The sequence below is a fragment of the Bombus fervidus genome, chromosome 4 (assembly GCF_041682495.2).
Source record: "Bombus fervidus isolate BK054 chromosome 4, iyBomFerv1, whole genome shotgun sequence".
Lineage (NCBI taxonomy): Eukaryota > Metazoa > Arthropoda > Insecta > Hymenoptera > Apidae > Bombus > Bombus fervidus.
Genome location: NC_091520.1, coordinates 14,825,445 through 14,853,204, shown reverse-complemented (window position 1 = coordinate 14,853,204; position 27,760 = coordinate 14,825,445). Strand labels below are relative to the sequence as shown.

The 27,760-nt window shown below is 31.1% G+C and overlaps 7 protein-coding genes and 1 long non-coding RNA gene across 21 annotated transcripts in view; 4 read left to right on the top strand and 4 right to left on the bottom strand.

The window, feature by feature from the left end:
• Shab (Shaker cognate b) overlaps window positions 1-4,149 on the bottom strand; it is a 66,748-nt gene extending 62,599 nt beyond the window's left edge. For 2 of the 10 annotated variants that reach the window (XR_011799608.1, XM_072001496.1), the window contains exons 1-2: window positions 3,764-4,149; window positions 3,332-3,532 (exon numbers count right to left, since the gene is read on the bottom strand). The gene's annotated coding sequence lies outside the window, so the exon portion shown is untranslated. The remainder of the gene's footprint in view (window positions 1-3,331; window positions 3,533-3,763) is intronic. The other 8 variants (XM_072001489.1, XM_072001487.1, XM_072001492.1 and 5 more) reach the window with 8 other exon arrangements.
• The window catches only part of LOC139986297 (uncharacterized), a 70,624-nt gene extending 42,886 nt beyond the window's left edge, over window positions 1-27,738 (top strand). Inside the window, exons 1-5 of one of the 3 annotated variants that reach the window (XR_011799610.1) lie at window positions 20,288-20,311; window positions 21,115-21,186; window positions 21,428-21,546; window positions 26,614-26,694; window positions 27,422-27,738. This is a non-coding gene — a long non-coding RNA (uncharacterized lncRNA). Of the gene's footprint in view, window positions 1-20,287; window positions 20,312-21,114; window positions 21,187-21,427; window positions 21,547-26,613; window positions 26,695-27,421 lie in introns of those variants that run through there. The other 2 variants (XR_011799611.1, XR_011799609.1) reach the window with 2 other exon arrangements.
• Tcs3 (Probable tRNA N6-adenosine threonylcarbamoyltransferase Tcs3) lies at window positions 4,252-6,310 on the bottom strand. Its single transcript, XM_072001506.1, has 4 exons — window positions 6,099-6,310; window positions 5,052-5,493; window positions 4,789-4,967; window positions 4,252-4,712 (listed from the first exon to the last, which is right to left on the bottom strand). The coding sequence occupies exons 1-4, from the start codon at window positions 6,211-6,213 to the stop codon at window positions 4,441-4,443; spliced, it is 1,008 nt and encodes a 335-aa protein (XP_071857607.1). The 5' UTR covers window positions 6,214-6,310; the 3' UTR covers window positions 4,252-4,440.
• LOC139986281 (uncharacterized) lies at window positions 6,553-10,529 on the top strand. Of its 3 annotated transcripts, XM_072001502.1 has the most exons (6): window positions 6,570-7,718; window positions 7,884-8,071; window positions 8,710-9,470; window positions 9,605-9,756; window positions 9,873-10,284; window positions 10,362-10,529. In XM_072001502.1, the coding sequence occupies exons 3-5, from the start codon at window positions 8,712-8,714 to the stop codon at window positions 10,276-10,278; spliced, it is 1,317 nt and encodes a 438-aa protein (XP_071857603.1). In that variant the 5' UTR covers window positions 6,570-7,718; window positions 7,884-8,071; window positions 8,710-8,711; the 3' UTR covers window positions 10,279-10,284; window positions 10,362-10,529. The 3 variants fall into 3 exon arrangements, with proteins under 3 accessions (XP_071857602.1, XP_071857603.1, XP_071857601.1); XM_072001501.1 differs by having other exon boundaries at window positions 6,553-6,699; window positions 9,873-10,529; XM_072001500.1 differs by having other exon boundaries at window positions 6,572-7,718; window positions 9,873-10,529.
• On the top strand, window positions 11,940-13,098 carry Uk114 (reactive intermediate imine deaminase A homolog UK114). Its single transcript, XM_072001519.1, has 5 exons — window positions 11,940-12,065; window positions 12,243-12,403; window positions 12,571-12,639; window positions 12,723-12,778; window positions 12,859-13,098. The coding sequence occupies exons 1-5, from the start codon at window positions 11,995-11,997 to the stop codon at window positions 12,913-12,915; spliced, it is 414 nt and encodes a 137-aa protein (XP_071857620.1). The 5' UTR covers window positions 11,940-11,994; the 3' UTR covers window positions 12,916-13,098.
• On the top strand, window positions 14,137-15,426 carry Rpl12 (ribosomal protein L12). Its single transcript, XM_072001518.1, has 4 exons — window positions 14,137-14,270; window positions 14,349-14,422; window positions 14,607-14,997; window positions 15,310-15,426. Exons 1-3 carry the CDS (start codon window positions 14,234-14,236, stop codon window positions 14,991-14,993), a joined length of 498 nt encoding a protein of 165 aa, XP_071857619.1. The 5' UTR covers window positions 14,137-14,233; the 3' UTR covers window positions 14,994-14,997; window positions 15,310-15,426.
• On the bottom strand, window positions 16,063-17,081 carry Der-1 (derlin 1). The gene is made up of 2 exons (XM_072001517.1): window positions 16,523-17,081; window positions 16,063-16,429 (listed from the first exon to the last, which is right to left on the bottom strand). Exons 1-2 carry the CDS (start codon window positions 16,959-16,961, stop codon window positions 16,116-16,118), a joined length of 753 nt encoding a protein of 250 aa, XP_071857618.1. The 5' UTR covers window positions 16,962-17,081; the 3' UTR covers window positions 16,063-16,115.
• L(1)g0320 (signal sequence receptor subunit 1 l(1)G0320) lies at window positions 17,448-19,432 on the bottom strand. Its single transcript, XM_072001515.1, has 5 exons — window positions 19,170-19,432; window positions 18,701-18,868; window positions 18,363-18,622; window positions 18,023-18,290; window positions 17,448-17,953 (listed from the first exon to the last, which is right to left on the bottom strand). Exons 1-5 carry the CDS (start codon window positions 19,231-19,233, stop codon window positions 17,886-17,888), a joined length of 828 nt encoding a protein of 275 aa, XP_071857616.1. The 5' UTR covers window positions 19,234-19,432; the 3' UTR covers window positions 17,448-17,885.
• Window positions 27,739-27,760: the final 22 nt, after the last annotated feature.

The following is a 27,760-nucleotide window of genomic DNA, read 5'->3' as shown; positions in this document are numbered from 1 at the left end:
CTAGAATTAAGATCAACCTAACGCTGATAATTTTGTTTCTTGATCCACATTATTCAAATATACTAATGATTACATTGCTTTAAAGTTTAGATGCATACAAAATGTTCAGTTGGTTTTGAAGTATCAAAATAATGAGATAAAAAAAAAAGAAAGACAGTTCCAAAATTCTAAAGTACATAGAATATGTATCTACTGTGGAAAAATCTTAGACTATCTACCGAATAAAAATATTTTATTTTTATAGATATAAATAATATGAAAAGACTTGACACTATTTAATTCAAATCTGTTGCTATTTCTTGAAAAGTATATAATTCGATAATTATTAGTATTTTTCTCAAAATCATTAATTTAATTTAAAATACTAATTAATATTTTGTGATCTTTTTTATTATCTCAATAATAAGATCTCGTTCGAGGATTTTATCAGTTTTTAATAAGCCAAATAATTTTCGAACAGGGCAATGAAAAAAATCATCAATTATGTTCTTTATAGAAGGAATACAAAGAAAGCACACGATTATTACTCACATTTTTCAATCTTTGCATCTATTTCGCACCCTTTAAAAGTATCGTTTGCCATAATATTAAAATAATGGAGATATTGAAATAAAATACCAAAATATTGTTCGCCTTAACAGTTTATACCTCTGGCTTTTTCGAAAACCTCGTCAACCGTATCTTCGAACCTAACAGATTCTTTCCATTATCAATTATCTTCTACTAAAATATTCTTCTTTGGTCGTGGCGACAATTAAAATCAAAAATCTCAACAAGAATTTATAATGTTTCGTCCTGTGATCCTCGTATGTAACATTCTCAAGTTGATTTCAGATTTTTCCGACATAATCGCAACAGTCGTATCTCAGTATAGCGTCAACGAAAAATACCAAAAAGTTTTCTATAGCACAGGTAAGATGATCGTAAAAAATTTCTGCGACAAGCGTTCACATACTTTTATGGATCACTGTATGAACAGCAGCGTATAATACGATCTTTGGAAAAACTAAACGCACGGGTAAACAACATGCTGTTACAATTCCATGGCAATTGTTTGTTGGCTATACTCTAAAAGCTTTTTCGGAGTACACTCCAGTATCTACTTTACGCAGATCGATCCATGTGGGCGGAAACAACTGCGCGAAACGAAATACTCCGATCTCTGAATGATCGTCTGAACGTCTTTAAATCTCCTAGACTATGACGTTCTGTTCTAATGCAAATTAAGTATCGATATACGTAGAACGTCTAATTTAATACGATTACAGCGTCACAGATTATGTAGCGATTTTCAGGATAACTTCTCTTCTGTTCGAAGCGTACTTTAGCATTTCAAAACTTTGCTCTTCGCAGTTGTTTATTATCGCAACGAAACTATGTATTCCGCATCGTCGTGGAACGTTAAAAAAATTGGCAGAAGATTTGATTTCCGTATGGAATCGAACGAATCGATTCTTTATCCATGTGATGCTCTACAAAGAACAACTTTAAATGTCACGACACGGCATTTATTCGTGGCATAATTCCAGACCCAGTCTCCCTCTTACATCCCTGGTTTACTTCGAGAGCTCGTTATGCTCAATGTTCCTCTTATCGATTAAATTATTATTTCTCGCCGTTATTTGGCTCCTATACACATACGTATCCGTAGCATACTGCAGAAATATTCTATGTCCTCTTTTAGCGTTTACGAGAGAAACAGTTTTGAAAACCCAATGATACTTTATAATTAAATAGATACTTTTCGCATTCTACTTATCTTAATCAATGCTACTATAAAATTAGTTGCAAATTGATACAGAAGAATCATGGTGCTTGAAAATATCCCTATATACATTAAATATATTAAACAAAAATATTATTTTTAATAAATCTATGAAATAGATATAAATGTGTTTTTTATACAACACAAAGAAACAATCAAGAATCGTTTGTTACGTGTAAAAACTCAAGTTTCACGAAAAATGGACATAAAGTGCTCGTGCAGCAAGCCATCGATATAACGTCGACGTGCACGTTCATTTCTTCTTTCATTTTCCCCCTCTTATTTCTGTTGTAAATAACCCTGATTTTCCTTCGAAAAATATTTATGTAAGACGTTGATCACAGCCAGCAACCGAATACATAATTCGGGGCCATATTATTTAAATACATGTCCGCGTATTGTTTGGATGCACGGCCTGGATCTTGGCTACGCGTCAATATGATGTTGTATGGCTAGCAAAAATATTCGCGAAGTGTCGTAAGATACGCCAATTTCGAATTCTTTGCTTTTAATAACGTCGCCAGCGATTCAAATTCATAGCGCAATAAAAAAAAAAAGACACACAAAGGCAAACTTACGCACGAAATGTAATGGCAAGTAATTTCAAAAAATCTTGATAAAGTGTAACTAAAGTGATATTAGGAAGTATCGTGTGTTCAGGTTATCTCGGATAACAGTAGTGAAGATGAATGGTAAGCGTTACCGGACAGTAGTAAAGAACGACTATTTACAACCTACACCTATCGATACATTGCAAGCACATTGAAAATGTCGCATGGTTTCTTTATTCCATTATATAGGTCAAAGAAAAGTAATTACTTGCTACGTACCGTGTTGTCAACTGTCATAATTGTAGTATTCGTATCAATGTGAAAATCAAAAATTATATAAATCTAGTATAAAATATAACCAAATTGTGTGCTGGATATGATATGTAAAATTGCTGCAAAAATATGACTATAATTATCTGATTATGCAGTAGTCATGCTTGTTTTATATCATCTTTTTGTGATCATTGAAATGGAATTGTTTGCAGCATATAATATAAAGAATATATATTACAGTCGATACTTCTTTTGCTTTTTTATATATTCTGCGACAAGATATTTCTTACTGGTTTCTGTCTTCTGTTTCTTTTCTAGTTTTTGTAACAATGGCTTGCTTCCATGCTACATATAATATTTTTCGCATCCAGACTTTGATTCTACGTAATTCTGCTAGCAAGTTCTATGTGACAATTTTTCAACTGGATTTAATGACACAAAAATCTGATTCGAAATCACTGTCAAATTCCACGGATAGTAACGATATATGTTGTGTATCCGTGATGATATGACACGACACAATCGAGATCAATGGAGCAATAATAAAACAGTGTGGAAGCAAATGATTTTCGTGACATTCAAGGACGAGCAGCTGAGAAATTCAAGTTATCTGGGTCTGTATTTCGGGGACAGTATTTGACGTGTACCGGTACGATTCTATAACGAAGTAGCTCCTATACGGAAATAGACGTGGAGTGGTAGTAGAAACGAAACCAGAAGTACACTAATTTTTGCGACTCACCTCTGTTTTAAACACGGGCACCATTCGTCCGGAAAGACACATTGCGCACCGTGGTATAGTAACACATCTTGCCGTGAGTAGCACGACGAATAATGCACCGTGACGAGTAGTGACGAACAGTGACGAGCAGTGACGAGTAGTGACGACGGTATCGTACTGCCACTTGTTCCACACTAAGCGCTGCAATCGATGTTCGCGCGTCTATCGATTAGGAAATGGTTAATGTGACATAGCCGCGCTCAGATACAATGAGAAAAAAAAGAAATTTCGCGTTTCTATCCGTTTCATATTCATAAAAAACGATTCTAGAATAAAAACTTTATTGTAGGATCTTTCTATTAAATGATAAAAATATCGAAAGAAAATTGGCAAAATAACTTTCATAGAAATGGAGATTAAGCAAAACGAAACTTAACGTTCATAACTACTAACAGCGTTGGATCGTGTATCCGGTAATGATGACGATACGAATTCTACTAATATTATAACTGCTACTACTACCAACGGAGATATTGTTTGGACTACAGCCAGACGCGCGCCTGCGTCGACGAATATCGTACGCTACCCTGTCTATCGCGCGTGTCATGAAAATTTGACCTCCACCTATGACGCTCGCTTTTCTCTTTTCACAACGATAGCTCGATATCAATTTTGAACCTGTATAATGTTTGTGCATGCGCAGGTATATGCGCGCGCAAGAAATTTATCAAGCTGAGAACAATTACGCGGTACATTTGAATCGATAACAAATTTTGTTAATAAAGTTGATCGATTTATTGAAATAGATAGCTGATTAAAATAACGTCAAGGTATAATAATATTAATAGAAGTTCTGTGATAAAGAAGCAGTAGACAGTGAAATTTCAAAATTAAATATATCTAATAATAAAAGGCAACCAGACTCATCTACGTTCTAGGTCTACGTCTATATCATAACATTTATTTTAACGTTTATTGACATATGTATGATATAAAATGGTAATAAAAATGTTGAATTATTACTGTATACAATATATTCTTTTTGTTCCTATTTTATAACAACAGTAATAATAAATATTTCAGACAATAGCTAAACAAAGTCAAAGAAATAAAATGTATATAAAGTTAGGTTATTCTCTCCAGGAAACATATACATCATCTGTTCTATATCGTTGTACACAAGTTGTTTCTATCCATGGAGTATGCCCTTGGCTTTTGTATTGAAGTAATCCAGCCACAGCGATCATTACACCATTGTCTATACAAAAGCGTTCGTCTGTGGCATGAAGTACTGCATTTCTTTCCTCACACATCACTTTCATCATCTCTTGCAACCTTTCATTACATCCTACACCACCAACGATTAATACTTCTAATGATTTTACATGGGCCATTGCTCTCTCTATAATATTATTAAATATATAATCTCTGTTCCATTTAATACAATTTTGTACTTGTATCAGAAGCAATAACAATACCAGTAATTTCAATAAGCATAGCAAATACTGTTTCTTGTAAAGAAAAACATAAATCTTCTGGAGTAAATTCTTTCGACTCAAGCCAACTGGGAAGATGTTCTTCAATGTAACTTAAAATTCCTGAGAAAGACACATCCATCCCTTTTACTACATAAGGTAATGGAGCTAATTTTGTCCCTCTATGTATATAATATTATATTATGTGTAATAAATGAAATTAATATACATAAACAAATAAACCATACTTTAGTAAAATAACTTACTTCTTTGCTAACTGTTCTATATTATAACCAGGACTAGGATCATTTGATAGCTTTAATAATCTTGCGAAACGATCTAAACAGTTCCCAACAGCAATATCTATTGTTTCACCAAAAATACGATATCTCTGTCGAGAGTATGCAATAATCTGTGTATTTCCACCAGAAACATATAAAACAGTTGGATTTATACTTCCTGTGATCAATCGCCCCATTTCTATATGACCAATACAATGATTTACTGCAACCATTGGTTTATCATATATCTGAGCAACAGTTCTAGCTACTAATGCAGCAACTGTTAACGGTGCACCCATTCCTGGCCCTTTTGTATAACATACTACATCCACATCTTTTAATGTTATTTTAGCTTCATCCAATGCCTTTTGTAAAATATTGAGGATATGTTCTCTGTGATGTTGTGCAGTTTCACGAGGTAGGAATCCTTTTCAAAACAAACTTTAAAACGTTTTATGTATAACATTTTAAATAATAACAAATAATAAATGTCACTTACTTTTGTATGTTGTTGAATTATGTACAATGCATTATGCAAGTATTTAAACACACTTAGAAACTTTCTATGCTTATATTATACAAAACATTTTAGAATTTTATTAACACTAACATTATCATGCTTGGTATTCAAGACTGATCTAAAAATGTATACAAAAGTTACAAGATATTTATTAGAAGCATATCGTTTATAAAAATGGCCAAGGTATTTGAGCAATCAATTATTTTATATATTAGTGAGTCACAACATCTTTAGCATTAATCGTATGTTTAACACTACTATTTGTGTTATATATTACGTCTTAAGTGTATGTTTGTAATAAATATCTTGTAACTTCTATGTACATTTATGAATAGATTTCTAATTTTACTATTATAATTGCGATAGTCGTGTATCATTACAGTGTTAACAAAATTTCAAAAAATTTCGTATAATACACATAATATATTTATAAAAGCTTTTTGTGATAAATGAAATAGTTTCGTGTGCCATTGTATATCATCAAAAGTAATCACATGAAAGGTTAAGTTTACCTTCGCCCGGTGGTGTAATATACGTATGCCGTACATTTGATAAAACATCTTGATCTCGAATAATTCCGATGCCTAACTTATTTGCACTACCTTCAAATCCAATTGCAATTGTCATTTTTATATTTATACGTTTAATTCGAAAAGATACTATACAAATTTACGGCATATAAAACCATTGGCACATGGGTAAATTAATTATCCAATAGAAAGCATAGACAACATGCGCAGTAGAATCATATTCACTTGACTTTTCTCGACGTTTATTTATTTATATCTGTTTCGTGTGGAAAGTAATAAAATATATTCTGGTAAAAATAAAAAATATATAATATTTATTCAATACAAACTTCCAAAAGAATGAATACACATAAATGTAAAAGTAAAAAATCATTTATAAGTAACGAGAGGAATTTACGATTAACCGTATTCCTGCAGCGACATCTGTTACTTATCTCGTTTGGAATGCATCCTCTTGCATTTGGTGCGTCTCTAGAAGGAAAATCTTCTTTAAACAATCTTCATTCGTAAAACGTCACGCGGAAGTGATTCACCGATTCTCGTGCCAGAAAATGCAAGTTTGCAATTTGCCGCGGTGAGAAAAGTGAGTGTCGTTATCTCGAATGGTTCTTGAGCCCGGTGAATGTCGTGAAATTCCTCGGGTAGCGCTCACTGGGTGGGCAATTGATTTTCAAAGTGACCATCGGGTGCGAACGAATGAATGCCACTGACGCTTCGGTACGAAATAGCAGACAACGCTACCAAAAAAAGTTAGAGATCTATTTCAATACTGTCGAGTAAGAGTTTTGTGAAGCTACGTTAAAACAAATATATATATATGTATATATATACATAGTGCAAAGGTGTGTACCAGCAAATGGAAAAAGCGAGAAGAGCCGACCTTCGCTTTTAACGAAAGAAAGGAGCGAAGGAGGCTATACGCGTATATACCGGTTTCGGACACTCTCTTTCTTTTCTTTTTATCTCCTCAAGCCAATACTTGAGGTATCTTCTTGAGTTCTCCGTTACGACACCAGTAAGGTGTTACCCGGGTAATATCTGAAATGGTGTCGCGAAAAATACAGTTTCGCCGGTCGCGAAATCGCGCAGTCGGGCCTTTACGTGACCTTGACGTACCCGTTACTCGAGCCACAAATTCCGTGCTACCGCGTTTCGGTGTGGCTACGAATCGGACGCGACAAGATATCCTCCGATGCGTACCGAGAAGGTGACACGTTCCGCGGATGACATCTTTCACGATGTCAAGAAACGGGCGAAAAAGCCCTACCCGCGACGTTCATTGTATTTTCTCACCTGTGTGTACCATCGGTGTAACGATTGACGCGAGTAATCTTATCGTGTATCGTAATCGGCTACGTGAGTGCCGTCCGGTATGGCATTACCCGGGTAATGCCCGAGATAAACTTCATACCCTATTCGCGGTTCGGTCCGGTTAATAAAACACGAAAATACCTGGACACGATCGACTTGACACGCGCGCGCGACGCCTTTCGAGGGCGATCTCTGAATTTGGTTCGACTCATTGAAAAGTCCACGCGACCAACATTTATGGATCGTGGATCGAAGCGTACTACAATTCTGGACATGCAGAGAGTGGCGATGGTAAGGTCTCGCGACGGGTGATGTCCAGTACCACATATGGATTTTTCGCGAAATTTTTATTCTCAGAGAAAATATACGCTTTTGATCGGGAATATATACTAACTTTTCCACTGCTTCACCACTCCAGATGATACCCATTTGTGACATGTAGAATTTTTTACATAGGCCAGTCGACCCAAAGGACGAATGATACTGGTTCTTCTAACGATCTCATGGCGAATTAGTCCAACGTATTATCATCTTTATGGGCATTCTATCATGTATTGAAAATTAACGTGTTGACTGCTCTCGCAGGAGTTTGGATCACCAGCTTTTCGCTCCTCCTATATCTTTTATTATAACATTTCTATCAGGTATGTGTCTATTTAAGAATAGAAAATTCATGAAATATGCAGAGTGTTCATAAATACATGCTAGTACTTCACGAGATGGATCTACACATCACAATAAATAAAAAACGTCATATGAACATATGTCCTATATCCTTAGTTTTCAAATTATGGTTGATTAAAAAAATGTTCAATATGTTAGCCTCATGGCTTAATACACGTTAATATATGCTTTAGCATTACTATATACATAGCTAAGACATGCCTTGATATTAGTTAAAACTTACAAACAATATTAATCAATATGAATCAGATAGAATTTCAGGCAGTCAATATTTTATTTTCCCTACTTCATTAATGTTTTCTAGAAACAGAAAAATAAAAATTATTTGTAAATTTTACAAAAGCAAAATATACTTCAGCTGTATATATAGACAACATTAAGGCAATAACACGTGTTGAGGCATGAGACAGATACTTTAAACATTTTCTGTAATCATTTATAACTTTCAAACTAAAGTACATAGGTATTACCCTTGAAATATCGATATGAATTTATGAATCACCCTATATAAATAACTATACTTAAAGTAATTGTAAAAATGATAGTTGTTTACATGTGGAGTAATTACAAGTGTCAAATGTAGTACATTTTGTTTGAGGAATGTCACGAGACTATGATAGGCGAAGAGGAGGTAGCGGTAGTGGTAGCAGTTCTAGTAAGTTACGGATGGATACCAATGTATCACAACCCAGACCACATGGCGAAAATCCAGGAAAACGGAGAGAATTAGATAGCGTAATGCGAAAAGCTCGTGAATCTCAGTCAAGTTATTGGAATAAAAAGCTTTTGGAAGTAGAGGAACGCGATCCAAATAGATGGAGACACAGTGGATATAAGGAATTATATGTCGGTGGCACAGCAAGCGGAGAACCTAGTAGAGGACATCCTCGAAGTCCAAGAAGTCCCAGACCTCGAAGTCCCCATATACCAAGACCACGTAGTCCTCGAACTAGAAGCCCACGGTCACCTCGCGATAGATCACATACCAGAGGACGACCTACGCGCAGTCCAAGCACAGGAAGTACTTGTTCTGATCGATCATGCAGTGTCTGTTCACCAAAGGAAAGGCGACGTATCGCTCAACCCTCTCCTTCACGTTCAAGATCACTCACACCAGTTCGAGCTCGAGCACATCCAAAAGAAATAGTACCATCAAGTTCACGAGTAATACCAGCTCGTACTAGACCAAGATCACCTCCTTTACCACGTCCACGTACACCCCCGCCCACACCACAGCCTCCACCACGTCATCAAAAGGACTATAAGACAATTAAAGAAAAAGAAACCAAGGTCCGGCGTAAAGAAAAACATCATACTAGAATCCCAGAAGATCCAAGAGTTCCAGATCCGATTCCATTGGTAAAACATACTTTGTTCATAACTAATTATGAGTTCTGGTTTTAAATTAATATACTTCTGTCTACATTTTTAATCTTTTTCGTTTTTTATACATCTCTCTTATATTTCAATATATAACTATGAAACTTGTACAGATGCGTAAACCTGTAAAGGTAGAAAAAACTCATTCAAGTCATGGAACAACTCAAATGATTAGGCCACCTCCTGAGTCCTCACCTAGTGAAGACAGTGATAGTTCTTCCACAACATCACATGTGGGTCCACCTAAAATGACATTATCAGAGCGGTATGATTTAACTATTAATATGTTGTAAAATTTAAAACATCAGTTTAACAACACAATACATATATTTGAAAAAGATAAAGATCTTATAATAACAAAAAACTGTTCCTTTTTCTTAGATTTGGTAAAATGGCACAATGGAGTGTCGATCGTAGGGACATGGAAAATATGCGCATCACGAAAGATGGAGAAAATGCGATGAAAGTTGTAATAGAGGGTGAAGAAAGAATTGCAAGACTGGGATACGATTCTCCACCACCAGGACATTATCCTGAATCACTTTTAGCACAAGGTCCAAGAGGTCTAGAATGTTGGGATGATGTTCGTGTTAGATATGATTATTATAAAGCAAGAGGATATCTACGAGATCTTACTTTAGATGACTACATAAAGTGGGAAGAATGGTGGTACAAATATCAAGAATGGTTAGAAGCGGAACGTTTTTATGAACAATGGACCTCTTCAAATCGTCCTTCTGGTGGAACTCGAAAGAGACGCGGGCGACGTAATAATACAGCTCATTGAAATTGCGTAAGCCCATTACAAATCATTCTTGATTCATAGACATTATCATTAATAATGTATACTGTAATATTTGTTGTCCTTAGAAAGGAGTGCAAAAAGTGTGTAAACGCTCTATACAGGCATACATCCATTCATATAGAAAACATATGCTGTTAAGACGTATATATAAATATAAATATATTATAATAAAATGACTGTGCTGTAAAAACCTCATTTTCATCAATTTATCAAGTAAAAATTAATTTACAAGATTTTCGCTTTTCATTTTACTACTTTATATGTAATACTTTATATCTATCAAAATATCTAGAAATAAGGATAAACGTGTGTATCGAATTAATAATAATGCCAAGAAAAATTTATTTTTGTTTATATTTTTTTAATTTTGTTTATCACTTTTTTATTTATGATAAACAGGGATCTTATAAAATCATTTTCTATTTAATAAAATTCTAGTTTTTTTTATGGAACTGTTTTATAAATAACTTTGTAATGACATGAGAAGTTACAAAAAAAGTGAAATTAGTTTTTGTATTAAAAAAAGCCTACAATCATAAAATAAATACTTTATCCATCATTTTCTAAAAAATATATATTTTTTTTTTAATATTTCGAAATATATGGAGTGTTTTAGGTTTTTTCAACTAAACTTTGTCAGTATGTTGAATGGGTATAAATAAAAAATTTACATAAATATAGCTCGTTTAAAGATTTATTAAAAGTTATAATAAAAATGCAGCATATAATTTCACATTAAAAAATATATAAAGTAGATGTTAATACAGATAGTGAATTCACACGAACAGTCGATTGATTTATTGAAATGAATCAAAATCAAAATGAACTGTGTAGAACAACGAATGACTGTCAGTTACCTATTGACAGAAATGATGAATATTTTAAAATGAAATATAAGCACTTATTTTTGTCTTGTAAAATGTTCTTTTTGTATTTCATATCTTAAAGTTTGACTAGAAAAACCCAGACAGCTCTGTATTTAACTAATAAATTATTTGACATATAATTTGCAAGATCATATTTAAGCTCATTAAATTATTTATTTATTTCTTTTTTATTAAAAATCTAAACTTATAATAAAGTTATAGCTAGGATAAGAGGTACATTATAAAGTTATATAAATTTATTTTTAGTACTTTCTATTTTTAATTGTGAAATTTTCTTAATAATCCCAATTCTATGTTATTTATCATATAGATTAAGATTACTACATAAAATTATGAAGTAGATCATAATAAATTTAGTAAAATACACTCTTTATCAAGTTACAAAAATTAAATTTGAAATTTCTGTACAATTTATTGTAATTTTATATAAAGGTGTAACTTTTTCTTTTAAGTATACAGGCTATGATTTTATGTACAAAACAAATATGAAAATATATTTAGAAATATGTGTATTATTTTTTGTGTTTTGTATGTATTTATAAAAATTAATTACAGTAGTTATATTCAAAAATATATTATAATAATTTTCTTCTGAAAATTATATATTAAGAAAGAATTGTGTTCTTGAACACAAGATGCGTTATCTCTCGTAATAAGAGGTTAAAAGTTTATCAAAAATCAAATATCTGTAAATAAGAAGTCATATATATATATATATATATGATATATGACTTCTTATTTACAGATATATATACAGTTAAGTTGAGATCAAGTAATGAATGTATTCTAAACTGGGAAAGAGAACACAAAGATGGCATCTCAGAAGATTATAAGAAAAATAATATCATCTTCATTAGGTCCAAAACCTATTGGACCATATAAGTAAGCTATAATAACATATATTCTCAATTATTTAGAATTTTTCAAGTTTTACATTATATACATAATATTTCTTATTTATTTAGATAAAAAATAGAATCTTCCTAATGCAATAGAATATATATGTAATTACAATACATAAAAGTATCTAATTACAATGTAACTAATTTTGTTTAATAGCCAAGCAGTACTTGTAGATCATACTTTATATTTGTCTGGAGCTCTTGGTGTTGATGTTAAAACTGGAAAACTTGTTGCTGGAGGTGCTGCTGCAGAAGCTCGTCAAGCTCTTATAAATATGGGTCATGTCTTAAAGGAAGCTGGATCTAATTATGATAAAGGTTTCATTTATTTAAATTTTTTTTATTTTCCAATTTGTTAATTTATATTTTTCAATTCTGAAACGATCAAGAAATATGATATGATAAACATTATCAGCAGTGATTATAATATTAATAATTAATTTTATTAATCATTAATAATATTTACCCTTTATATTTATTTACAGTCGTTAAAACAACAATTTTCTTACAAGATATTAATGAGTTTAGTGATGTAAATGAAGTCTACAAAGAATGTAAGATTTAATTTATAATTTTACTTATATAAGTGTATGTTATATTTGGTGTTTATATCCACGCACCTTTTTTTTTCATTTAGTTTTTAAGGAAAGCTATCCAGCTAGATCTACATTCCAAGTTGGAAAGTTACCAATGGTAAGAAGTAATACACATATAAATATCTACATATAATTCAAAATCTAACTGTCAACATTAAACATAAAATGTTATTGTAGGGAGCAAAATTTGAAATTGAAGCTATTGCTGTTGTTGGTGAGGTAGAAACAATTTGAATATTATAAGCAAAATTAATTTAAATTTTATATATCAATGAAATATGTTTGCATTTAAGCATTTAAATATTATTTCGAATTTACTATTTTTATGTATGATGCTTTTATGATTATATTAATAAAAATCTGGTTCTTTTACCATATGTATATTTAAATATAAGTTTATTTTTTAAAAACAAATAATAGGTAATAGTAATGGGAAATATCTTTCATAAATTATATCAAATATTTTTGTACTATTGAAAAACCTTAGAAATAAATTTTTGCAAAATTTCCTCTAATATTTTGCTTTATACAGGACATATAAAAAAAAAAATAAAAAACGTAAAATAATGAATTTTAATAGTAACCTGATCAAAGTCACTAAATATTTCATATAACATTAACATAAAAATTAAATTTATAGAAAACACTTTTAGTAGTATTTTATTACAAACAATAATACCTTTTAATAAATATCAGGTGTAGTAAAAGAATTTTTATATGTTGTAAATAAATTAGATTACATTATAAAAAAGAAAGAAAATATTTATGTATTTTCATAAAAATTTATAATGCTATAACAAAAACGTAACGATAAATGTAATTTTTATCTCGTAAAATAAAAGCAAAATCGCGAATATTGTAAAAATATTATATTTAAAATGTTTGTGTTTAATATTTCATTGTAATAAATAAACAAAAACGTATATAATTGTATCCTAACGAACAATATGAATGAATATGAATGATTAAAAAATAAACGTGGACAACAACCAAACATAGTGACAGATATGGATAGCATTGTTTACATAGAGGGTGGTCCGTCATTCATGATACAAATGTGATTAGACAGATTCTATGGCTCAAAATAAGACGAGGATCAAAAATAACAAAACTGCGTTGGGAACTTCGTTTGTGAAAAATCGTGTTTGAAAATTCATGAAGTGTACGTTAATACGAACAACCATTTCATAAAACTGTAAGCGATAATATCTAATTTCTACTACGCTTTGTAGTACCTAAAGCAGTAGACTGTATTCAATATTTGTAGTGTATTAAAATGTTTTAGGAATATTTTAATAAATTGTAAAGGCGCATCCGCATTGTTTTATTACTATGGTGTGTTATTATGTCACAATTAGTGTACGATTACGACTCGAGTGTAAATCTACGTTGAGTTATATAGTTCATGTTACAGCGGTTCTACATACCTCGATATTACAACCTCTTTCACTCTTTTCGAACGAGATTTACCACGTGTAAGCGTCGCTCTTATATTTTTTATTCGATTGTGTTTCGATTTCGTTATTAACTCTTTTACATACAAGTTATCACGATGCCACCTAAATTTGACCCTAATGAAATCAAGATAGGTATATTTTTAATATTTTATTTTAATATGTACTACAAGAATGTACAATTTCCTAACATGTGCTTATTTGTTTCAATAGTCTATCTAAGATGCGTTGGAGGTGAAGTAGGAGCAACTTCATCTCTGGCTCCAAAAATTGGTCCACTTGGCTTAGTAAGATTCTATTTTATAAATTTAAATTATTTATGAATAATATTTCATCTAACTTTTTGAGAAATTATTCTATTTTATAATTGTAAATATTAATCTTCCTCTTTCATTATTTGATTCTATTTTACATTTTATTAATAAATAAAAAACATTTATATAGTGCTTAAATATTGATTTATATTTATAGTCTCCCAAAAAAGTTGGTGACGATATCGCCAAAGCTACCAGTGACTGGAAGGGTTTGAAAATTACTGTCCAGTTAACGATTCAAAACAGGCAAGCTACAATTTCAGTGGTTCCATCTGCAGCATCCTTAATCATTAAACAATTGAAGGAACCACCCAGAGACCGAAAGCGTCAAAAAAATATTAAACACAATGGAAATTTATCATTTGATGATATTGTTTCCATTGCTCGGTCAATGAGACCAAGATCTATGTCCAAATACCTTAGTGGTACTGTCAAAGAAATATTGGGGACTTGTCAGTCAGTTGGCTGCACAGTTGAAGGTAGACCACCACGAGATCTGATTGAAGAAATTAATGGTGGAAAGCTCCAAGTCCCAGATGAGTAATATGGTAAGTTCAGAGCTCCTTGCCAATATTTTCAGCACAATGTTTCATTTTATTAAATATTAGAGTTTATTATACTAAACTGATGGATAACTAAATAAATAAATGACATTTATATTGTTATGTAAATTATTTGCTTCGAGCTCTTGGTAGGGGTTAGCATCCCATCCACCTGATAGCTGTAACAATTTATAATGTTGTTACAGACTATCAGGGATATTGCTATTGAGGAGAAAACCTCAATAAAAAATCATCATTTAATATACCATATATATTTAGTATTTTAATTATAAGAATTTTACATTTCCATTGTTTCAGATTTATCATAAGGAGTAAAAAATAAAACATTTTTAATATGAAGGTGTTGTATTTTTATGTATGTTCCTCCCTCCTTTTAATGAAATAAATAAATTAAAAATGTTTTAATATATCATATACCTTGTACACAATGAATATATACCACACATCCATGTAACATTGTTATTACATTGATTTAATGTTAGATATACTAATTATAATATGTAACAAATATGTTATATAGTTAGAATAATTTGTTTGCAAATAGTATGCTAAAAATGATTTTTAAACATAATGTTACTATTTATTTTCATTCATATAAGATCTATCTTTACTTTAGATTTGACTATATTTCCTTTTATAAATTAATTTTTTACTATTTTTATTGCCCAAATTTAAAGTATACTGAACTACAAGGAAACTTAAAATCATTAAATTCACTTTATTCAATGTATTTACTAGTTAATGTAGATATATATTTCTAAGGGTGTCACGATCAATTAGAAGTTTTTCAAGTATTAATATAATTACTTTGTTATATTACGTATAAAAAAAATATTTATAATTTGTGAAATTCAGATATAAAATTGCAAATGTCAATAATTTTTAAAATGAATAAAACATTATTATTTCATCACTCTTGAAATATATTCTGTACTTTGAGTTAAGTGCATTTATTGTTGAGAAATTTTTTAAAACATTGGAAACCAAAATTACTTGTACATTCTTTACACATGTCTCAATGAAACTGATTAAATTAAAACAGTGGAGAACAATGGAAAAGATTTTAATATCAAAAGACACTTCCCTATAATAGGTTTAACAATTCAGTCTCCTAAAACATATCCTCGTCCCCAATTATGACCACCAAATGTATTTCTAGCTTGTTGTGTTTGTGTTCTTTGTGTAGGGGCAGCTCCAAACCATCTGATATTACCTCTTTGAGATGGAAAATAGGATTCAAGAATTTTTGGAGTATTCAATAATTCAGGTCCACCGAGTTCTTGAGGATATTTGAATTTTAAAAACACATAAAGATGCCCCACTAGAATACCAAAAAGTTCCATCATGCCACCTCCAGAGATAATGAGATTAAATGCAAACAATACCCATGGCAAGTATATTGCTTTAAATTGTGTACCTGTTGATTTATAGAAACATACAATTAATATAAATTACAATAGAATGACTGACAAATTCATAGCCTTATGCTCATAAAAAGAAAAATACATACCAAACCAGAAATTAACAATAGCATCTTTATTCAATTGACACCAAACGTATAATATGCTGAGTACCATAGGATCCATAAGAATATGTAATTCACCAAGAACGCCTATGATAATGCAGCATATCCAGTTGAATAAGAGTAAGAAACAATAATCTGCTGGTCGTCCATCGTATTCTCCACGTTCTAACCTCAACGAATAATTATATAAGAAATAACAGTTAATCAAAAAATGAAATCCCGAACCCCGATTTAAAGGGTAGAAAAACACACTGGTGGCTGCTCTCCAAATTTCAAAATTGTTTATAAACCGATCGTTTATAAGTATTAGTGAAGTCGGATTTATTAACCCGAATCTTCCAACTAATGTGCAAACTATTGTACATAATAGCCAATATCTTGTAAAAATTGGTAAAGAATTAATCCAATTCCTTACGTCTGACATTTTTGTAATTTTTACGTTAATATAATAATTAATATGTATAACACCTAATTCGACACGTACGTGCAACTCAGTATGACAATGTATGACGTGTGATTATTTAGTGACTAAACAACGACACAACGTAGACTAGGTTAGGACACATAATAACAGATATGGTGCTAGTAAGAATTATCTTGATTAACTTTCTATATTTATTCTTTCAATATTTAAAAACAAAAAATGTAAAAGAAAATACAAAATTTTAATTCCATTTCAATTACAAAAAAGAAAAAAATAGTATGAAGAAGATTTTGTAGAATTTTTCATATTTTCATGCTAATTTCTCACAAAATTCTAAAACAAAAAGTAAATGTTCTTAGAATTTACTTATATTAAATTTCGAATATAATTATGAATTTATAAATAATACATAACATATAAATACATATTAAAGCTTCTCCAGTAGTTACATTGTTATTATAAAGTACTACATTACAAATACAAAAATAAATTATATAAAATTGTTTTTATTGATATAACAGCACTTCAAAAATGGTGATCAATAACAAAATTGACAGTGATTATAAAATGTACATGTATTCATATGGTTCATTTCATAGCAGTACTGTATGAAAATTTCGTAATACTATTTATATGAAATTTTTATATTTTAATTTTTGTTGTCCCTTTCTTTTCCACAGCATTATATAACATCAAGAATAAATTATAAAATTTATTTAGAAATGTTCCATTATAAAGTATAATGTAAAACATTTGTTTTGATATTTTAAATGTACAATAACGATGTTGAGAGAGAGAAAGAGAGAGACTTTAATACAGCATGGATTGAAAAATGTGAAAATTTGTTACTAAAGAATTGTTACAGAATATAAAACCATACTTCCTATTTACACACGACAGACATACACACATATATTAACACAACTAATCATCAGCTGTTCTCTTAACTTTTCGTTGCCTAGGACTCTGTCTGGGCGTTTTAGGAGATTTATCTGTAAGAAAGATTTTTATGTAAAATTTTTTACATTTTATTTAAAGTAAATAAAATATGAGATACTTACTAATTCTATTTAATGTTTCTTTTGGCAACCAATCATAGTCTACATTATTAGGGTTCGATGTACCCATTTCGACAGGAGTTTTACGAGTATTAGAAGATCGAGATTTACGACCAAGAGATGAAAGAAGTTGCTGTCCTCCTACGAGTGTCAATATCACACATGCTGCCAGAAATACATATAAGAAAATTGTTTCTCCATCAAGACCATCATCTAATTCTATTATTTGCACTGTTTCGTTATAAACAGCTTCACTAAAGCCAATACCATTCTGCAAAATTATGGACATTTGTCAATTTTTGCATCAATACTTTTAAAATGGAACATTAAATGTGTTACATACAGAATCTTTATAATTTAGATTAATATTAAAACCAAAAGGTCTTCCAGCAAGATTTTCTGATGGAATAAATGAATATGCTAATGTCGCTTCGTGTTTTGGTTTTACGATTTTGTTATATACAACAGTTGAAAAATTTTGGATATAAAAGTTAAAGTCCATTGCATAACGAAAAGAGGCATCCAAAGATTCAAGAATAAAATCAGATTCGCCTTTATTGGTGAAACCAACAAGAAATTCAACCAAATTTCCAGCTGGTAATTCTAGAAAAGTAAATAAATTACTAGTTAATATTAATATTAAAAATATTAATGAGATTCCAAAAGGCTTATTATATATACCCAATGTTGATAATCCATTATAAACTGGTTTAGTAAATAATATAGTTGTATCAGCATCAGATGAAGCAGTGGTTGTTTCATCTTCTGGTTCTTCATCTGTTATCACAGAATTATCTTCTCCTTCAATATCTACGATATCATCTATATTTTCATCTTCTTGAGCATAAACTGTAATAAAAATTTAAAATACAAACAGGACTACTTATACATAAATGGTTGCAAACATATGTAAAATAAAAAACTAATTCGGTCAATATGATTTTAATTTATTATCTAAGATATTAGTTCAAATTTACTAAATGACGTTTGTGATGGTTGCATTAATTATATTTTCAATATAAATTATAGAAAAACTGCAGAAGAAAGGAAAGTAAATTTTTTATATCGATATATATTACATATATGTAATACAAATATAAATCATAACGTATGAAACAGATATTAGTTAACGATTTTTATTATCCATTACCTTTATTCGTTGTGAAAGTAATTGCAGAAATTAAGAGTAATAAAAAAATGCTAAATTTCTCCATTTCGTTGCGTTGTTTTAAAACTAACTTTCCTGTTATGAAAACCGATTTATTCCACTTCTCGAACACTCACTTCAAATCAACACTCGACTACGGTGCTTCGAAATAACACAACCTGCTACCATCTCTGCCTGCGACGTGGAAGCACAGTAACGCAATCGTCAATCCTACAACGTGGAACATTAACGTAACGTTGGCATTAAATAAAGGACATAACAAACGAAAAGTTTCGTGTTGCCAATATACTAAATTGAATTACTAGACTGCAGATTTGTGAATTTAAAGGTGCAAAAATCAACAGAGTAAAGATATAAAATGCAAAAATATATATAATATCCAAAGCAAAATATTCGTTATAATATTTAATAGATAAAACAAATTTCTGCGGAAAATTCAATTTCTTTAATAGCGTCAGAGAGGTCTCTGTAAATATAAAATAACGACGTATAATATTTATAGAAAGATATATTTTCTGGCTACTTAGTTTTAAACCATGTATTTTTATATATTAAGTACTCTTACAATAAATTAGAGGGCGTTTGGGAGCACATTCTACGGAATTGTGAGAGCATTTCATGGAAAATTCGTACATATTCATTTTTTTCAATAAATCTATATTATTCAAATACTTATTCAAAGTCTTTAAGATTTAATTACACAAGAAGTATCCATGCGTCTATTCAAATATCTATCTTTTCAAACAAAAGAAGAATTTCATTTGCATATAGTATCTTCGAGTATATTTAGTAATTTCCTAAGTTGATAATAGTTAATTGTTTGAGAATAATACTTGAATTATAATATATCTTTTGAATTTAATTAAATATATGTATATATTTTTTATTCTTGAAAAATTCAAATGAAAATAAACCAAAATGATTTTTAGAGTCGTTCTTTACTCTTAAGCTGCTATGCTATTGGTTCTTACATGGTATTGGTTGCGCATGGTATAATCCTGCGCAGTAGAAATGAGGAGTAGGAGACTGCCAGCCCCGGTCTAAGAATGTCAGTCAGTCGATTCGTTCGTCATTCGTCGTGTTAGTACTGGATAATAGGGGTTATTCTTTGTTATAACATACTGGTAAAATATTAAATAATATTATAGTAACTTAATTTTCTCTTTTAACAATGTTTATTATACCTTTTAATATATGTATATTACTTTCTTATTACACTACTTACTATATTATTTTTAATATATATTAAATGTATTAATTAAAAAGTATATATTTTTCAGATGAAATTGAAATATTTTTTCTTCTTCTTTCATTCTCTTAACATCATATTTATAAGATATGAATTATTTTTTTGTAACTCATGTTAATTTATTTTAAACATTAAATATAGTAAATTATGTTTAAAATATTTAATTCACGAGTTACTCATAAATATATTTTTGTAACTTATTTGCTATAAATGCTAAAGATAATAAATTAGGCTTTTTATGTTTAAAACTTAATAGTTATTTTGAATATGGTTAAATAATTGATGTCATCAAATGATGAAGTGATAAATTATTATATGAAATAAATTAACTATTTTTTAAACTCTTTGCTTTGGGGGACATAAAATTGTGACTTTTTTGTTGTATTACTCAATAGTTTTTGATGTGTAGATTCTAAAAACAAAAGTTTTAACTTTAGTAATTCCATAGTACAAAAGGTATGCATGTGTAAAGCTAAGCAGTTTTTGTATATTTGACACATTGGTTTCATGGATTCAAAAATAAAGTCTTATTTTAGACATTAATGTTTCAGTTTATTGGAATTTTAATTTGTCTATTATTAAAAAGTTTCATTGGGTTTCATATATCATTATCCAAATTTTTTGGACAATTATGACTGTCTCTTAGAACAAATCATAATAATTCCTATTTTGTTAAAGGTTGGTTTATTCCTTCTTCTTCTTCTTGCTGTTCCCTGGAAAGGACCTAGTTTTATTTCAAAAGTCAAGAATGTAAGTAATTTTGTATTTTGTACTTCATTTAATTTTATTTCTTGTATTTTACATTAATTATCATTAATTAAAAAATAGAATCTTTTTAAAATTTAACAAATTAAAATTTTTTATTTTTCTGAATTGAATATCGCTAAAATTTTGTTTGATACAGATAAAATTCGCATCAATTCACATTTCCCAAATAATTAATACTGTTTTTAGGAATAAATTACGTATAGTATTGTATGCTTTCTTATAGGAGAATCTTCCAGCCTTCACTTCTTCTGTCGAACTCGACGATTCCTATTTGATGGCGCTTTTACGATGGCTTATCTTGGACTCCAGCAGTGTTAGTGACAACGTTCGTCACATCTAATCGTAAGTCGTATGCATTTTTGTTCCTTTGGTCATTCAATCGTGTCGTAGGATGGAAGGTCCGAATCTACACGGAATTTACTGGGTGTATTATATTGAACTTTTAACGAGCATAATGAATAAAGAATATATATTTTACTCGTGAGTAGCAGGACCGAATTAACCCCTTGCCGTGCTATTTAGCTAGACGAAATGCAGGCCCAACGTGTACAGGGTGTAGATCGCTAAAGCAGCCACCGTGATGCGCGAGAAGGTCTCACACGCTTCCTTTCCATATAAATCACTTATTCTTCGTAATTTTCCCCCTTCTTAGCATTACGTAAGGGTTTTAATTAAATTTTACTTCAAAAACCAAAGGGAATATAATTTAGTTATTGACAGTTGAAAATCGGCTAAAATATCTTTGTACTCAAGCAAATTTTACTTTACATCTGCTCGAGTACATTTTACGATTACTTACATATATCGATATATTACGTATAACGTACGTATTACGTACACGTATCGATATATTACGAATAAATAAATACTATTACTAAACAAATCTATGTAAATGAATTACGATTCAACGAAGCTAATAAAATTGCAAAATTTGCATAGACCCGAATACAATGAAATCTCCATATAATCACGTATTTCTTAATCGATTCATAACACGATCGTTACATTGTAAATAAACGACTTCAACGGAACAGATGATCGCATTTTCTATATTTCATCTCGTTCTCGAGTAAATTTGTTCTGCGCGAGACTTGCCTTATACTCGTGTGATTACTCAGTCACGTACAACGTACGTAGAAACTCATTGAATAGGGAGATTGTACTGTATTATTCAAACGCAAAGGATTCGATGTGGACAAAGAAACTAAGAGTTGTGAGAAGACTCAATGTCTAACGTTGCCGATGACTATAACCATACACTTTCAGAAGTAGCTACAATTATTGACCAACGTTCCCTTACGTGATTTAAATATAGTGGAAAATCAATAGTTTCTGTAATATTGACGCATCGAGGAGAAATGTTTGGACGTACGGTAAGGAGTTCTCCAGGGAGTGACTCCTCCGCGGAACTTCTTCGACGAAGAGCGTTTCCGTTTCTTTCCATTAAAGCGGTTAACGTGACGTGCTGGGTACCGATAAGTCGGATAAAAGCAATGAAAATTATCATCGTGTCACATCGAACGTCCACATGTATGTAGCTACATGTGAATAGGATAACAGAGAGACACGAAAAATGATGTTACAGGATGTAGCCTCAAGTCGTAATAACTATATGTATTATAGTTTCAAGTGAGTCCATCGTTCGCAAGAAAATTATCACTGAAATATTACTACTACGATGAAATCCTGTTTATTTATGGGATACTTTTCGTAGCTCAATGTTCGCTCTTATGAGATTTCTATCACAGTTACTGATGATTATTAATCAGTAAGGAAATAACTTTCGGCAATTCCAAAATAGAATAATATAATACAACAACTTGGCATTTAAATAATTCATTGGAGCTATGATTTAAGAATTCTTAGTCTTTGTATTATGTATAAATGGCTAAGAAACACACAAATAACACAACAGATATGTTTCTTACGATCATGTATAACAAATAACTTAAAATATCTTTGCCACAATTAATATTATTAAACAATCTTAGAAGAGATCAAATGCAGAATTTTCCTGCATTAGACAGATCAAATAATTTTAACCAAACTATTGTGGCGTCATGGTTGATCAATTACAATCAATCGCGTGATAATGAAATTATCATATATCGTGTAAGAATACTTGAAACTTTTATCGATTGGAATGGCTGTTTGGTTTCCCAAAGGAGGAAGAGGAAGCAACTCGAAGATGTTACAAATTCGGCTTTTCTTTGAAGAGTCAAAGGAGAAGATCGAAAATGAGTATACAAAGATACTTATTTAAAATTCTACTTCACAGAAAATTGTGATTATTAATTAAGAATATTGTCATTCATTACAACGAAGAAAAGAATGACGAGACAAATAATATTGTTATCGGCTGGAATACTTTTTTTTCGTTCTTCGAAACCATCGAGTTTTCGAGGATTCGAGAAATGATATTGACTCTCAAGATAATACAATACTTACTTACTACAATACCTGACACACTTGATTGTCACCTCTGATCACTCGACCTGTGATGATGTACAATTTATTACATATACATGTACTACGTGAATATTAGTAGAGGAAAGGATTAATAAATAAATTGATAAAAATCCTGCAGGGCACAGAGAAACACAATTTACTCTGAAAAATGAAAGAATAGTTGTGAGAAGGTGAAGATTGAAGACTTAAAAATTATAGCGGAGACATGTGTAAACAACAGCAAAGCTTCCAAATTTTTTCAAGTAGGGGTAGTACGTTCTATGATTCATTGGACACCCCATAGGGAATTCTCATAACACATACACTAGAAATATAGTATTGTCAAAAGTTTGGAATCATTATGTCCTACAGAAGTCATAGAAGTAACAAAAAAAAAAAAAAAAAAATTAAAAGGCTGTTTGATAAAAAATTTGATCGAAAATACTTGATATTTATGATATTAATTTCGAAATAAGAATAAAATTAACAAGTGATTCCAAATTATAAAGACAGCAAATATAAATTAAATACTTTCGCAATCGTTCACGTATATGTTTATATTTATAGTCTCCAAAAAAAGTTAGTGATGATATTGGGAAAGCTACCAGTCACTGATCTAATTTTTGAGCAAAAACTCAATTCGACTTATATATATATTATAACACCAAACACCCAACAGAGTTCAAATCAATTTATTTAAAATATCTCCTGATATTCTGTTTCTTTTTTAGCAACTTTATCCCAATACTTTCTTGTACAAAAATCGATTTAATTTATGCAAACAGAAAGAATGAAAAAATAATAGTTATGAATTTCCATTGAAAAAATAATGTAAATGATAAATGTATTAAATGTTTCCCTGATGAATGCCATACTTTGTAGTCTGATGGTTCTTGGAAGTGACTGAACTTGCTCTGTACATGCAGCTAACGAGCATTGAAGAAAGACAGGTAACTTTGAATGCTGTGTGTTGCGAATTATCGACTAAAGAGCAATCGATCAGGTCAAATCGATCAGCACTGTGTTGAACTATTTGTATAAACGTAACGTGTGATGTGATGCACGGTGGTAGTAAAATCTTGTTGGGAGTGAAGTCTTTCACCCATACGGTACGATGTCTGTTGATGAACTGTCCTCCTACGTTGCTGATTCTCCCTACCAGCCGTTGAATTTCGTCTCTCTATCGTGCCCTTCCGGCTGGTCCTTTCCAGGGGTTTTTTACCTGACCTCGGAATCGTTAGGTTTACAGCTCGAGGAGAACATGCAATTCGGAATTTCCTAAAGAAGGGAATGGGCCTGTCCTTGCCATAAACGGATGGCCATTCAAAATTCCGAACACTGTGTAACTATGTAACTTTGAACGTCTGCGTTCTAATTGCGTGCCAACAGAATTGGTGACTTCGTTAAAGATAAAAGAGAGCAGATTATGACGCATGGCGTTGACGTTGACATTAAAGTACATTACGATGTAATAATATATAACTGCTAAATAAGAAATCTTCCAAGAATCAATCATAATCCGCCTCCATAGGATTATATTGCAGAATACCATGCCAATATCAAAAATCGTAAGCGGTAAAATATTTTTTCTTCTCTTTTTGGTGACGAATGATTTAACGCATTGAGGAAGTCACTTTTTGATTGTCTTGGACTGATTATTACTGATTGTAGGTTAAGAATTTGTTTCTTAAAAAGATAAATAGATGAATGGAAATAGACTAGTCCCATTTGATCTATAAAATAATGATGAACAACGGACCATAGTATTCTTTTTGTTTCACAAATTTTTGCTAGTTCCCTTTTGTTCCCCCGTATAGCACCAATCAATATGATTCCTTTTGATAGTAATTTAAATGCCAGCGAGAAGCTTGTAAAAAATTGTCCGTTGTTATGGCTCTTCCCTTCAGAGTATACGTTTCGATAAATTTCAGTATGACAAATTGACTTAGAGGTTGTGATGTTACTCGTTGCTTCGAGGCGAGGTGCTCCAATGGGATTGCAATAAGCTGGATTGTATGGATGAAGAAATATCGTGAATGGAATAAGGAAATACTGTTTATCAACAATTTATTATACGATACGCACCGTGGTTTGATTCCTTAACACTTGTGTTTCATCTTTTCCTAAATAAGCAAACCCATTTAAAATGTATTTAGTTTGCACATCAAATATGCTTACCATTATTTATATTTTTGCCAGCCAAAATTCAATACCAGATTTGTTGGTTTTATTCGGCAAATATTGAGTAAATTTGCATCATCTGCAGACACTGTGTATGTAAATATGTGTAGAATCCGACAAGAGTTGTTCGTCAATTGTAATATTTGCTTCTGGCTTGTATCAGTTCTGATTATTTTGAATAAACCTGTCGTATAAATTTTTTTCATTAATTTTAGCTGAATTTATTTAACAGGTTTCATTAAAAATTGTGTTTTATAAAAGCAGAAACAGCATCCTACGAATTGCAAACAACTGCAGTTCAAAATTGATTAATAACAAAAGAAAAAGTAAACAAGATAAAACAGCGCTATAGAAGCGTGCCGATTCTTGGTAATCTCGGTACAACAGGTAAATACTTAGAACGACTTAAATGAGATGAACAAGATGAATTGAAAATCTCACTCGCCCATCTATAGCGCGCCGTGATCTTAAATATCACAGTCGGTCATGTTTTTGTTATAATATGTATCGTTAGAATGTACGGACGAGTAGTGCCGACTAGCTTGATAACGCTATTGGCAGATATTCCCATTTTTGGCTTACTTAAAAGTTCTCTTAAAAGGGATAAACGATTCTGATATTTCATTAGCTTATTGTATTTGTTCTTCAGTTTTATTTAATCCAACAAATTTATTCTACTTATTTAATCCTAATAAATTTATTATACATATTCTTCAGTTTGTTTTAATTCAAATACCCCCATAACCAACTCTGAAATGTAATTATCGTCATAATTTATAGGGGAAGATGCTCTTGACGACAGCGGATGGAGTTCTTCAGGACGAGGAGAACCCACGCGTTCGGGAATAGGTGAGTTGGAAGGTGAGAAATTTATTTCTGTAATATTTTTTTTGTCTTGTATCGTCTCTAGTTCCGTAAGAGGAGTTTTCTAAATCAACGTGCCGACAGCTTTCTACTGTTGTGACTCCACACCCACATGTACCATGTACCTTGGTATCCGTGTATAACTATGTCTACCGCCTTAATTTCAATGTAGCTAGAATGTCAATTATGGCTGCAGTAACCGTTTCAAAATTCCATAAATTCATTCCAAAATTTTGTCGCTCCTCGCGCTATAGTGTTTAGAATTACTATTTTCCCTACTGGAAACATGACATGGTTTCTAAAGGTGTCAACGTCCTTTTGCGTATATATCCCACTCGTAGCTAGTGATCTAAGTTGTGGTCATTGTTCACATATCAGGATCTAAGTTGTAATCATTGTTCGCATATCATATTAAAAGAATTAAAAGAATACGACGGTCGAAATGGCCTAACGCAGAAATAGCTTAGAAGCTCTGTACGACTCTGAGTGGTAGGATGGAAGTACTCCGTCCAATGGACCATAAAATTCCTTTTCCTCTACTTGTTTATGATAAGTAACTCACGTTCAATACGTATAAAAGATTTAGATCGTTCGCGTGTTTCTGTAGTCGATGACCTTAATTCGTATGTTCCTCGGTTGATAGCTGCGAACATGAACTAGTTTGTTTGTTTATGTGTATTTTATAATGTGGTTTACATTAAATTTAACATTGTTATTTCTCAAGATATCTAGTACCTTATGGAGATCTGTGTACTAATTTGAAAATTTACCTTTACTGGATCAAGGTGTAGGTCAATCAGAATCAAGCGCGTGTTCATGTGTTTTCATATTTTTCATGCGAATACGTGATCATCCGTGCTTGCATTGTCCAAGGGGAATTCCGTATAGTAGAATCTTGAATACCTTGTATCTAAGAACTTTATGGAATCTTGTTAAGTCTTTCGTATTCCTATTGCTTTCTTCTAAAAGCGGAATTTCCTTCAGACAGATTACATAACACATATATACATTATTACTATATATATACATCATTAATATATATACACATATACAAGCTCAGATA

What these genes read in the sequence shown, in the direction of transcription:
- Tcs3 (XM_072001506.1), bottom strand. Translation starts at nt 6,213, where the DNA reads ATGACAATTGCAATTGGATTTGAAGGTAGTGCAAATAAGTTAGGCATC. An exon ending in TATTACACCACCGGGCGAAG is followed by an intron (nt 5,494 to 6,098) that starts GTAAACTTAACC and finishes TGTTTTGAAAAG; the next exon opens with GATTCCTACCTCGTGAAACT. An exon ending in TATGCTTATTGAAATTACTG is followed by an intron (nt 4,713 to 4,788) that starts GTATTGTTATTG and finishes ATAATATTATAG; the next exon opens with AGAGAGCAATGGCCCATGTA.
- LOC139986281 (XM_072001501.1), top strand. Translation starts at nt 8,712, where the DNA reads ATGTCACGAGACTATGATAGGCGAAGAGGAGGTAGCGGTAGTGGTAGC. An exon ending in TTCCAGATCCGATTCCATTG is followed by an intron (nt 9,471 to 9,604) that starts GTAAAACATACT and finishes AAACTTGTACAG; the next exon opens with ATGCGTAAACCTGTAAAGGT. An exon ending in AAAATGACATTATCAGAGCG is followed by an intron (nt 9,757 to 9,872) that starts GTATGATTTAAC and finishes CCTTTTTCTTAG; the next exon opens with ATTTGGTAAAATGGCACAAT.
- Uk114 (XM_072001519.1), top strand. Translation starts at nt 11,995, where the DNA reads ATGGCATCTCAGAAGATTATAAGAAAAATAATATCATCTTCATTAGGT. An exon ending in AAACCTATTGGACCATATAA is followed by an intron (nt 12,066 to 12,242) that starts GTAAGCTATAAT and finishes TTTGTTTAATAG; the next exon opens with CCAAGCAGTACTTGTAGATC. An exon ending in AAGTTGGAAAGTTACCAATG is followed by an intron (nt 12,779 to 12,858) that starts GTAAGAAGTAAT and finishes ATGTTATTGTAG; the next exon opens with GGAGCAAAATTTGAAATTGA.
- Rpl12 (XM_072001518.1), top strand. Translation starts at nt 14,234, where the DNA reads ATGCCACCTAAATTTGACCCTAATGAAATCAAGATAG. An exon ending in CCCTAATGAAATCAAGATAG is followed by an intron (nt 14,271 to 14,348) that starts GTATATTTTTAA and finishes TTGTTTCAATAG; the next exon opens with TCTATCTAAGATGCGTTGGA. An exon ending in AAATTGGTCCACTTGGCTTA is followed by an intron (nt 14,423 to 14,606) that starts GTAAGATTCTAT and finishes TTATATTTATAG; the next exon opens with TCTCCCAAAAAAGTTGGTGA.
- Der-1 (XM_072001517.1), bottom strand. Translation starts at nt 16,961, where the DNA reads ATGTCAGACGTAAGGAATTGGATTAATTCTTTACCAATTTTTACAAGA. An exon ending in TATTGTTAATTTCTGGTTTG is followed by an intron (nt 16,430 to 16,522) that starts GTATGTATTTTT and finishes ATAAATCAACAG; the next exon opens with GTACACAATTTAAAGCAATA.